Genomic DNA, 12258 nt, shown 5'->3' with positions numbered 1-12258 from the left:
CATGACTTTTCTGACAACCCATTGTTATTTACTGTAATGAAAGAGATACAGAGAGAAGCATGCAATGATAGAGACCAGAGCACTGCTCCTCTGCCTTATGGTGGTGCTGGGGGTTGAACCTGCAACTGCAGAACCTCAGGCATGAAAATCTTCTTGCATAATCATTATGCTTTCTCCTTGGTCCTCAGACTCTTTTATAAAGAAAATGGGAAACAGAGAAAATGAACAGATGGCAGTTCTAAGCAAGGTGCCCAGGTCTGGTATTTTGTTATTTGGTTTGTGTTCCCCTACAATCTAAGCCTCAGAAATCTGATCTAGTGTACAGACAGCACCAAGGACTCAATAAATGAGTGGATGGCCTAAGGGTCACTCTACTATAGAGAAAGTGTCCTCACACCACAAATCATGATGGTCACAGAGGCAAAATCCAAGGTACCCTCTTATACAACCCCAGTGGCTGTCTTCACTTTCTGGTCCCCATTCCTTCCAGTGAGTCAGCCTCCACCAACTTGCCCACATCTTTCTGCCCAACTGTTCTTCCTCACCCCCACCCTGGCCCCATTACCTGATTTTACTTGCCAAGAGGCCCCACTCAAAGTTCCCTCGATAGGACCCTGGCCTTCTTTAGCCACTCCAATGATACCTCCTCCTCCTTCTTTCTTCTTCTCCTTCTCCTTCTGCTGCTTTTTTTTGCCTCCAGGGTTATTGCTGGGGCTCGCTGCCTGTACTACGAATCCACTGTTTTCCTATGCAAAAGTGCATCATGACTTTTTGGACAACTCAAGAGAATTAAAAGAAATAAATAAAAGAGACTGAAACCAGAGCATCACTCATGCATTAAGTAGTGCCAGGGATGGAACTCAGAACTTCTCACCTGTGTGCTATCATTTGAGCCCTTGTTGTTTATCGTTGCTGTTATTATTATTGTTATTATTGCTTTTGTTGTTGTTGGATAGAACACAGCAAGAGAGGAGGGGAAGACAGAGAGGGAAAGGTTAAAAGATAAACAACTGCTGACCTGCTTCACCACTTGTGAAGCAACCTCTCTGCAGGTGGAGAGCCGGGGGCTCAAGCCAGGGGGCTCAAGACGGGATCCTTAGCTAGTCCTTGTACTTCGCGCCATGTGCGCTTAATCCACTGCACTAACCCCTGTTGGTATGCTTTTAATTCTGCTTCTAAAAACCCCTTCTGTTTCATTTGGTTTAATCCCCCCTGCTTAACACTGTATTCTATTTACATAACCACTGTTAACTAAGCACCGGCAACCTGTATGGCATTGGTTTGATCCCACTTAAAGCTGCGGTCTATTTATATAAACCACTGTTAACTAAGCACCACCCTCCCTCCAGGGCATTGGTGGTTCAGTGGTAGAATTCTCGCCTGCTCTGCCCCTTCTCCTTGTCACACCCTGATTTTCACCAATCTCTTTTTGCTCCACCCTCTCTATGTCACATCCTGTTTACACCCTACTTGGCAAGTATATATAAGGACAGTATTGTTAGTTTTAGTTTAGCTTAGGTTGGCTTAGATTGTGCTGTGTTCTGCATGAATAAAGAGATACTGCATACAGCTCAACCATGAGTCCCTGGGTCGTCTGTCTCCTGCCTGTGAAGCTAGTCCGGAAACCCTCTCCCCCAAGTGCCACCTTCTAAGGCTCCTCTGAATGAATCAAATGTCTTCTTCAGAAGCAAATCAACTCTCTACCAGTGCTTTCACACGTCACTGCCAACAGCTGGTAGCATTCTCATAGCATCAACATAGAGGAGTTCAGTGACATCCCAAAATGCAAGGTTTCTGGCACAGGTGAAATTCACTTAGGGGAGGCTGGGAAGTCTTACAGAAAAAGGTGAGTTCCTGCTAATTGAGGAAAACTGAGGCAGCAAGAAGCTAGAGTGACTTGGAGTCAATTGAGAGATTAGCTCAGAAGCCCCAAATTCCAAAGGTGGGCATCAAGCTGTGAGGTCCAGCCATTTGTTCATCAGTCCTGTTTCTCACACTAGCAACTGTGAAAGACAGCATGTTTTAGAATAGGACAGGAACTGTGGTTCACGTTTCTCTGGGAGGAGTGGGCAACCTAGAGAGAAAACATAGTTCCCTATTTCCCTGGACTCCTACCTGTACCTACCTGTCATCTGAGCCTCTAGGCCTCTGTCTTGTTAATACTAGCCTTAGGAGAATCACTGCAGAGAGGAGCAGGTCCTGCTTTACTCAGGGAGGGGGGACACCCCGGGTCAACTCACCATGATTTGACAGAGCAGCTGCTCAAAAAACTGTCTCTTGCCTCCTCACTCTAAATAAGTGTTTCTGAACTCCAGTTATTGGATCAGTACAATCAATGCAGCAGACACCCAGAGCACATGAGGAAAGAGGCAATGCACTGTCCACAGCAAGACCAAGCCGAGGCCTATTGGCCTGCGATTAGACAGGACTGCTCTGCACTGTTCTTAAAGTGGGAAGGGTCTTTCATGGGAGGAGGAACCAGAAATCACCTGGGTAGACTGAAATCACAGAGAAAGAGTTCCTAAACCCTATGGCCTGTCTCAAGAAAGAGTACCTCTTCCTTCCATGGATATCTCCCTCTATTCACATCAACCCTACTACCCACCTGTAAAACAATCCATCTCAGCAGTCTGGGGCCTTAGCCAGAGTCTTTTTTTATATACATTTATTTATTTATTATTCCCTTTTGTTGCCCTTGTTGTTTTTATTGTTGTAATTATTGTTGTTATCACTGATGTCATCGTTGTCGGATAGGACAGAGAAAAATGGAGAGAGGAGGGGAAGACAGAGAGGGGGAGAGAAAGATAGACACCTGAAGACCTGCTTCATTGCCTGTAAAACGACTCCCCTGCAGATGGGGAGCCAGAGGCTCGAATCGGATCCGCACCACATGCACTCCCAGCCAGAGTCTTTTTAAGTTAACATTCAGTGGGGGAAGGGGGGAGGGATCCTACAAAACTGACAAAAAAGAACACTTGGAAAAACTCTAGTTTTTAAGGGAAGAAAGTACTTCTGAAATTAAAAAAAAGTTATATTTAAATCCTAATTCCTCATGATTTCCAAATGATTAAGTCAAAAGTCATTTAATGTATGTAAAATACAAAGATTTATCTGAACACCTTAATGAATATTATCAATTTCTCTTTTCATACTTGCTGCTTCAATTTTATATGACAGTTCAGGTCAGTTCAAGCAAGCTCCCCAGCAGGGCAATAATCTTAATGAAAAGCCTCATGATTTGGGGGGCTAGGCAGTGGTACACTGGATTAAGTGCACATAGTGCAAAGCCCAAAGATCCCAGTTTGAGGCACCAGGCTCCCCTGTAGAGGGGGTCACTTCACAATCGGTGAAGCAGTTCTGCAGGTATCTATCTTTCTCTCTCCCTCTCTATCTTCCCCACCTCTCAATTTCTGTCTCCTATCCAAAGAGAGAGCAGTAGAGAGAAAAGCCTCACGATTCATGTCCCTCAGATCAGGTTTGTAATGAAGAAATGTACTTTGGAATGACAATTTCTTAAACTTCTCACAATACTGACAATCTATTGCCCTTTCAACACTTTAAGGTGCCCGCCTTATGCTAATAAGTTACTGTACCATTAAGCTTACTATAAAACAAATGCTTCTTAAAAGTGCCTGGGTAGAGGCTGGGTGGTGGCACAGCAGGTAAAGCGCATGTGATGTGAAGCTCAAGGACAAGTGTAAGGATCCTGGTTTCAGGCCCCCGCTCCCTACCCACGAAGGGGTCGCTTTACAAGCAGTAAAGCAGGTCTGCAGGTGTCTATCTTTCTGCCCCACCCAATTTCTCTCCGTCCTATCCAACAACAACAATAACAATAATAACAACAAGGGCAACAAAAATGGGGAAAAATGGCCTCCAGGAGCAGTGAATTCATGGTGCAGGAACTGGGCCCCAGCGATAACCCTGGAGAAAAAAAAAGTGTCTGAGAGAGGTAGTTTTCATTTACACTATTAAATCCAACAATTCACAGGCCAACTTCCATTTTAAAAGAGAATTACATGTGTGTTCACATCACATCTTTGTTTTGTCATCCACCCAGTGATTTGTTGAGGACAGCTGGTAACAATTAAGTCCCCCCTTTAAATGTTGTAGCCTTAATTAGCTACATCCACCTTCCCCCAACATTTCTAAACAGGGAACCAAGGAAAAGGGAAGCTGTTTTTATCATGGATACTTTTAACAGCGGAGTGGCAAGTGTTAAAGTAAAAGATTCCATTAGAGGATGACTAGTTAATCATTTTTTCCAGACAAATTAAAAAAAATAATAACCCAGGGCACAAAAAAAATGAAATCTTCTATCTTGGGTACTTGGATAGTTTTTTAATTGCTCAACTGGTAGTTTCCTGCCTGATGTTATTGATTAAAACTTCCTTTCAGAAATTGATTGTGAGAGAATGAGAGACAGTCTTATTCAAGCCACAGGCTTTTTACCTGATCTGAGCAATGACTCCCTGCAGACAGAACCTACAAGCAAGCAGGGAGGAGAGCTGAGGATGAGATTGTATGAGTAGACATTGAGGTCTTCCCAGACACTCAAGAGGTTCCAACTCACACAATGAGAAATCCAGTCGATCAAACTGCTTTCGTCGGACATGTGTGTAGCTAAAGCATATTGACTGGGTTACAATTTAGATGTACCTTCTTAAAAAAAAAAAATTTTTTTTAATGCTTTTAGAACTTCAGGTGTGAATTACGTCAATAGGTGACATTTTGAGCAAGATAAGAAGCCCTGTCAAGGAATTCCCCTTGGATTTAGTTTCTTCTTAGAGACTTGCCCCAGCTTTAATCTGCAGTAAGACTATCTGTTTCAATAGGATGTGATCACTCCTGGGCTGGTGTCTTTTCAATCAGCCAGTGGCCCTGCCGGGTTTAGAGTGGCAGAGAGGAAGTGGCCTGTGGTTAAACAGAGGAAATACCAAGGCATTTTAATAGAGCAAATAGTCTTTTTACTTCCCACCGGGAAGAGCTTCAAAGGGTCTAGGCCCTGGAGGAGACAATGTGTTTGGGGGCCATCAGTCACCTAATTGAGTGTCAGGCCCATTCAGGACATAGCAGCAGCCAAGACAAACATTGCCCAGGAGACTCCCACAGGCCAAGCAAGTCGGGCACAAATAGCCGGTTTGGATTTTCTGAGGGCAGGGGACATCTGGAGAGATAGAAAATAGAAAAGTTCTTGGTTGCCAGGGCAGGGGAGCAGAAGAAATGTCTGAGCCCCAGCTTCAGCCCTAGATTCTCACATATGGAGGTGCAAGGCCCAGGCTTTCAGAAACCTACAACCTCATCCATCAGAAGCAGAGAAGGTAGGCAGCAAAGACTGAAAGGGATCTTTCATCATTGATGGAGTGGCCCAGACAACAGCAGACATCTGCTGGGGGATGACATGTGAAAAAGTCTTGGAACTGATAGGGGGAAGGAAGGCTCAAAAATTTTTACACACACATATACATGCATACACACACACACACACACACACACACACGTCAAATGGAGCAGGAAAAATACTCAGTTTCAAGTAAAGATGTAAAAAGCATCAGCAGTTCTTTCCTGCACAGGGAAGTAGACTATAAGGTTTGAACTGCTGGGGATATGCTTTGGAGCCTACCTACCCTACTCTCTCCTGATATGCTTTTCCAAACCAACCCAGCTGTGGTGGGGAGAAACCCAATGGAAGCACCAGATCCACTGCCTCCTGACTCCTCTTCAATCCCAGGCCAGAAGGACCTAGCCAAACCAGAGTGTCCCGCCTGGCTGACTTCCAATCCTCTCCCTCAAACCCCCACTGGGTCCACTTCAATGGTCAGGGTGCTGAGAAAGTCTCCACTTTTATTTTTTTTATATATTTATTTTATTTACTTATTCCCTTTTGTTGCCCTTGTTGTTTTATTGTTGTAGTTACTATTGCTGTTGTCGTTGTTGGATAGGACAGAGAGAAATGGAGAGAGGGAGGGGAAGACAGAGGGGGAGAGAAAGATAGACACCTGCAGACCTGCTTCACCGCCTGTGAAGCGACTCCCCTGCAGGTGGGGAGCCGGGGTTCGAACCGGGATCCTTATGCCGGTCCTTGTGCTTTGCGTCACCTGCGCTTAGCCCGCTGCACTACAGCCCGACTCCCAGTCTCCACTTTTTTAAGTTCAGTGAAGTAATTTTAAATGTTTGGAAAGTGGCTTCTCTTCCTGTGATCATAGAAGCCCTCTCTCCTAAAACAACATTTCTCAGTATTGACAGAACATCAGAGAAACTGGTTAAAATGCCATGTGAGAGACCCAGGTTCGAATCTGGCCATTACCACATTGAAGGGACCTTAGGTGCTGTATTTTCTTTCCCTTTATTTTTCCCTCTCCCTCTCCCTCTCCCTCTCCCTCTCCCTCTCCCTCTCCCTCTCCCTCTCCCTATCTCTCTCTCTGAAAAAGTTAGCCTGGAGTGGTAAAGCCCTGCAGGTCACCAAGAAATAAAATGGCAATTCTTGAGCCCCACATTGCTCTCATTTTAGTTCCATCAGCTTTAAATGTGCATGATACAGGGGTGCTGGGGATCAGTCCCAGGGTCTCATGCATGCAAGGGTGATACACCACTGAGATGCACACACATCCACTCATCCCCAACCCCCCCCCCACACACACACATACACACACACACACACATATCCTGGCTTTTTAATTTGCATTTTAACTAGTTTCCAAGGCAGTACTGAAACAGGCACAAAGACTCTAGAAGCACCTGGATTTCACTTTGGAAATCATGCTTTGAAGGAAATGGTGCCACTACTGGCAGTCTCTAAGTTTCTGGCCTTATTCATCCAGCTGTTTCACTGAGTGAATAACCAGCACAATGCCCCAGGCACTGAGGCTGAGACTGGGTTGGATGGGAGAGCTGTTGGGGAAAAAAGGGAATGGTTGCTCAAGGCAGGTGGACACAGGCTGGAAGGATTTCCAATGAACAAAGAACAACAGGCTGGAAGCAAACTCTATACTTGCTAAAAAGGACATCCCAGACTTGCGGCAAGATAGCTCATCTGAATAGTGAATCTGCTTTGACAGGTTCAAGCCTGGCCCCCACAACATTGAAGGGGACTTCAGTGCTATGGTGTTTTTTCCTCTCTTCCTCTGTCTCTCTCTTCCTACCTGAAAAAAGTCAGCAAGCCAAGGTGACTACAAAAAGAAACAAACAAACAAAAAAACTGCCCCTCTGAAAACTGTCAACCAGAGCTGAGTCCTAATTCTGTAAGGGTCACAAGAGCATGTAGAACCCAGCTGGGCTGGCCACAGGACAGGCAGGCCAGATGCAGGCTTGGGAGCCACAAGCTGCAAGTGAATGGAAGCACATCCAATCCAGAATCAAATAAACATGCCTGGGCCCAGTGCCAAGGAGAGCTCTCGCATTGGACTTTTATCAGGAACCTAAATTTTAACCAGCTGGAACTTCTTCTTCTCCAAGTACCACCCTACTCCATCCTACCTTTGGAGATGGAGTTATTTGCCTTAAATGGGAAACTTGCACTTCATTGTAAAGCTGATGCCAACATTCTGGCTTCCTGAATTCCTGTAGGAGCTGATGTAGGAGGGGGGCACAGAAAATGTGTTTTAGGGATAACAGACCAGAAAAGGTGTATCCCATTTTGGCAATTGGCAAGAAATGTCGCCTCCTTCCTCACTGCAGGAGAGACACTAAATAAAGATCTGTGGCAGTCAATTCCCAATTCCTTGTTCCATAAATAGGTCTTTCAAGCAATGGGGGGGGGGGGGGGAGGGGAGGGGAGAGAGACACACTTCAGCACAAGTGACCGATATAAAGTTAGCCATCACCGACAAAGCCACTCAATGATCAAGAAGCAAGAGTAAAGACCAGTATAAAGGAGGATAAAGGAGTGGTTGGTCCCAGAGGAAGTTTTACAAATTGTTACTTCTTTGGGAAAACAGGATTTATGACTCAAAAGAGCAACTTCACCTGGCAGGGATCCTGAGAGATTTACTTTCTTTCTTTCTTTTCTGTGGTAGTAGTAGAAGTGTGCCCACAACTCATTTCTAAAACACTGAGCTGTGTTCAAGATGGTATCAGCCCTTAATTGCTGTTAATAATGGGGAGGTTGTGAAATCTGACCACTTAAACCAAGCTGGAGCAGACAGGGATGTTAATAGAGCTGCCTACAGTCTTCCCCACCCCACCCCCCTCCCCACCCCACCCTGATGCTCGTCCTGGGAAAGCACACATTCCTGCAGGGGCAGAAGTTCTTGGAACAAATGCTCCCTAGAGTATCAAGGGGTCATTTGCTTGGCTCCTATCCAGCACTCAGATGCTGCCCCTCCTTCAGGGCTTGTGTCTCCATCCCTCCTCAGTCTTGTTCTCAGGTTCTGTGTAACCTAAAGCTACCAGAAGCCCTCTGTTTGCATCACACATGTGGATCCTTATTCTCACGGTTGTATTGTCTTAACTAGACTGTAAGCAACCTCAGTCAGAGCTGAGCCAAAGGTCTCTCTATGACACACTCTCTCCATCAGGGAGCCCAGAGAGGAATCCAATATCCGAATCATGTATGCCAGCACTTGCTAGCCAGTCCTCCAACAGCAACTTCTAGAACCCCCCTAGGGGAAATCAATTTAGGAAAGGCAGAAAGTGGTGGTGAGACTGAGGAGAAGCTCTGGTGGAAAGACAAAGAAAGCAGGTGGGAACCACGTGCAAAGAGGGCTTGGTGCTCTGACCTCTCTTAACCACTTCTTACACCTTGAATTTAAAGTTGACATGATAGCTCACCTGGGAGGGTGTCTGCTTTGCCATGCAAGAGACCCAGGTTCAAGCCTAGTCCCTACCATGCTGAGGCAAGCTTTGGTGTTGTGGGTCTTCCCCTCTCTCCCTGTCTCTCTGTCCCTATCTGAAAAAGTTGATCCACTTAAGAAGCAGGGATTTAACAGGAAGGCTTCAGGAACGAGTGGGGTTCAGCCAAAATTGACAGGATTCCTGGCTCTGAGAATATGGTGATGACGTTGAGTGCCTGGCTAAAGGAACACAGAGTCTACACAGAGAGAGAGAGATGTATGAAGACAGAGGCTGCAGACTAGTAAAAGCCAGCGTGCAAGCAGCTACACAAGAAGATGAAACTAGGCAAAGGCATTCAGGGGAGGGCTTCCCTGAGGAAGCATTACCTGAGCTGAGTCTCATGCCAAAGAGAAAACTGTCAGAGAGGAAAGCATGTCTCAGCAGCATCAAGGACATCAGGAGTTAGGGAGCAGAACTGGAAGGGTTGGAGTGTACCTGGTAGAGCACACACATTACCACAAGCAAGGAGCCAAGCTCAAGCCCCCACACTCCCACCTGCAGGAGGGGAAGCTTATCAAGTAGTGAGGCAATGCTGCAGGAGTCTCTTTTTCCTCTCTGCTTTTCTACCTCCCCATTTCCTCTCAATTTCTCTCTGTCTCTATCCAAAAAGGGGGGGGGGGGGAATGCCACCATGAGCAGTGGATTCATCCTGTAGGCACCAAGCCCCAGTGATAACACTGGTGGCAATAAACACGCATTCAAAGAAGGAAAGAAGAGAAAAAAGAAAGTTGGCTACGCAGAGCAGTTGGGCAAGCTGGCAGATGCACCTAAAGGCCAGTCCAGGAGGGAAGGAGCCTGGAGTCTCCACACTCACTGAGCATGGCAATGAAGCTAACTCAAGGAAAAGGCTGCTGGAGCCAAGATCAGAGCTATTGAGAAAGCCACTCAGTGTGGAGCTATGGTGGGAAAAAGCAGGTCAAGACTGAGACCTCCGCCAGTTCTGCAGAGGTGTTGGGGCAGGGGGTAAGAAAACACAAGCCCACAGGTAGAGAGAACAGAACCAACCACAAGTTGGCTCCTGTGAGGCATTCCCATACCATTCCCATAGTGTTAACTGTGCGTGCTAGGGAGCTAGGGAGCTGCAACTGGGACAGATCCACCTGTGCCATCAAAAACTCATGGAAGGTGTCTGTGGTGCTGTTACAGCTATTCAGAAGCCACAAGTCAGTTTCTGTCCAAATATCATAGGAGGAATGGTAAGTCAATGAGGTCTGGGGATAGGGGAGGGGTCAGGCACTAGGATAACTTTTTTCTTTCTTCTTTTTATTTTTTATTGGTTAGAGACGGACAGAAATTGAGAGGAGAGGAGGAAGATAGAGAGGGAGAGACAGAGAGACTGCAACCCTGCTTCACCACTCATGAATCTTTCCCTCTGGAGGGAAGAACCAGGGGCTTGAACCTGGGTCCTTGTTCACTGTAATGTGAGCACCACTGCCTGGCCTCTTCTTCTACTTTTTTTTAAACCTAAACAAGACCTGAGGAAACCTTTTTTAAAGAGAGATAGCTCACTGGGTAGGACACATGTCTTGCCATGAGCAAGACGAAGTTCTAGCCTTGGCCCCACATGCAGTGCTGTGGCTCTGCCATTATTTTTCCATCTACTTCTATCTGAATGTACAAGTCAGCCTGGGGGAGGTGAAACTGCAAGTGTGCAAGGCTGGGTGAGGTGGAGGGGATAATTTTACTAAAATGGAACTGGGTAATAAAATATGATTTACTCAAATAGGAAGGCGACTATATGGTGGGTGTGAGGGGTGGGGAGATGGTAGCTGCGGTGTAGCTATTGTGTGTGAAGATATGAGGACTATCTGGCTTATACCTGGTTTCCTGCATGTGGTCCGAGACAGCTGGAGGCCCTGACTGAGCTGTGGAGCACCCCAAAAGAAGAGGGCTAAGGAAACTTCCCTGTACCCACCACTCACAGAGCAACACCGGTGAAACTGAGGACACCCCCATTTACTAGTTCAGGCTCCTGGCTGCCTAGAAACAGAGCCAAGGTTATGTCCACTGCCGCCTGAATGCATAGCCAGCGTCGCCTCCACAGACTGGAAGCCGTCAGTGTCCCGACACCGGTCCCCTGGCTTGGGTGAAAGAGGCAGAGGGCTATGGACTACCTCATACTGCATCTCCAAACTCCACAGCCCAGAACAACGTCCAAGAACCGCTCGCTCACCGAGAGAGGAGTCCCAGCACCCGCGCAGGTGACAAACTCAAGCCGCTGGGGGTGGGGAGGGGGGGACACACACATCCGCAACTCCAGCAGAGGTGGGAGTGGGGGCAGCGGGGTTCCGGGTGAGACTGATTTGCAAAACTATTCAACGAGTTGGCTGCAGAGCAAAACGACTCACCCCAAAAAGAACAAAGAGGGCCCGGGAGGGGGCGCCTCCCTCCCCAACGCTCCGGAGCAGCTCCCTGTCATCCCAGGCCCAAGCATAACCGTGGACCAGACGACTAGGGGGAAGACGCCCCCACCCCCGACCCCAAACACTACTATTCCCAAGCACCGCCCCGTCGGGACACCAGGAGATTCCCAGCCCGGGGGATTCCAGCCCGGGAGCGGAGGAGGTCCAGGGAACCAAGGGTGGGGCGCCCTCCGCCGGCCCTCGGGGAGTCGGACCCCGGACCGAGCTGCGCCTCATTATCAACACAAAGCTGGGGTCCCGTGGTCCCTGGCTTCCTTGGAGGGAGATCGGCTGACGCGAGCCCCATAGGGGAAGAAGGTGCAGCAGCATCAGGAGTCCCAACCCGGGGTTGGGTAGGGGGGCCCGACCCGGGGGTCCCGGCTCTGCACGCCCGCGAGCACCTGTGCGCCCCGCGCCCCGGCTCTCCTTACCCTCCAGCCACAGGTGTCAGCGCCCCGCGCCCGGCCCGAGCCGCCCGCGGCCACCGCCAGCTGCGAGCCGTTGAGGCAGGCGTTGACCGTGAAGAAGACTGAGCAGAGCTGCAGCCACGGGGCCATGGCGTGTGTTCGCCCAGCCCGGCCTGACTCCGCGTCCCGGCCGCCAGCTGGGGCCAGCCCTAAGTGGGCGGTGGCGCCCTAGACTGGAGCTAGGGCAGACCAGCGGACCGTTCCACTGCGCGTGCGCCACGGGCCTCGCCCCGCCCCTCCTCATAACTCCGCCGACAGAGAGAGACACACACACACACACACACACACACACACACACACACACACACACACACACACACACACACACACACACACACACACACACACACACACACACACACACACACACACACACACACACACACACACACACACACACACACACACACACACACACACACACACACACACACACACACACACACACACACACACACACACACACACACACACACACACACGATGTAAACCCAGTTCCTTGTACATTGTAACATATGTACCCTAGTAGATGTGCCACTGCTTGGCGCACACACACACAC

The 12258-nt window shown here is 48.2% G+C and overlaps 1 protein-coding gene across 1 annotated transcript in view; it reads right to left on the bottom strand.

Moving 5' to 3' along the window:
* The window catches only part of IL17RD (interleukin 17 receptor D), an 82320-nt gene extending 70445 nt beyond the window's left edge, over positions 1-11875 (bottom strand). The window contains exon 1 of the mRNA XM_060203074.1: positions 11663-11875. Coding sequence (XP_060059057.1) covers positions 11663-11788 — 126 coding nt within the window. The 5' untranslated portion in view covers positions 11789-11875. The remainder of the gene's footprint in view (positions 1-11662) is intronic.
* Between the last annotated feature and the right edge of the window lie 383 nt (positions 11876-12258).

The sequence above is a fragment of the Erinaceus europaeus genome, chromosome 12, assembly GCF_950295315.1.
Source record: "Erinaceus europaeus chromosome 12, mEriEur2.1, whole genome shotgun sequence".
NCBI lineage: Eukaryota > Metazoa > Chordata > Mammalia > Eulipotyphla > Erinaceidae > Erinaceus > Erinaceus europaeus.
The sequence above is the reverse complement of the archived record's forward strand: the minus strand, read 5'-3'. Positions and strand labels throughout refer to the sequence as shown.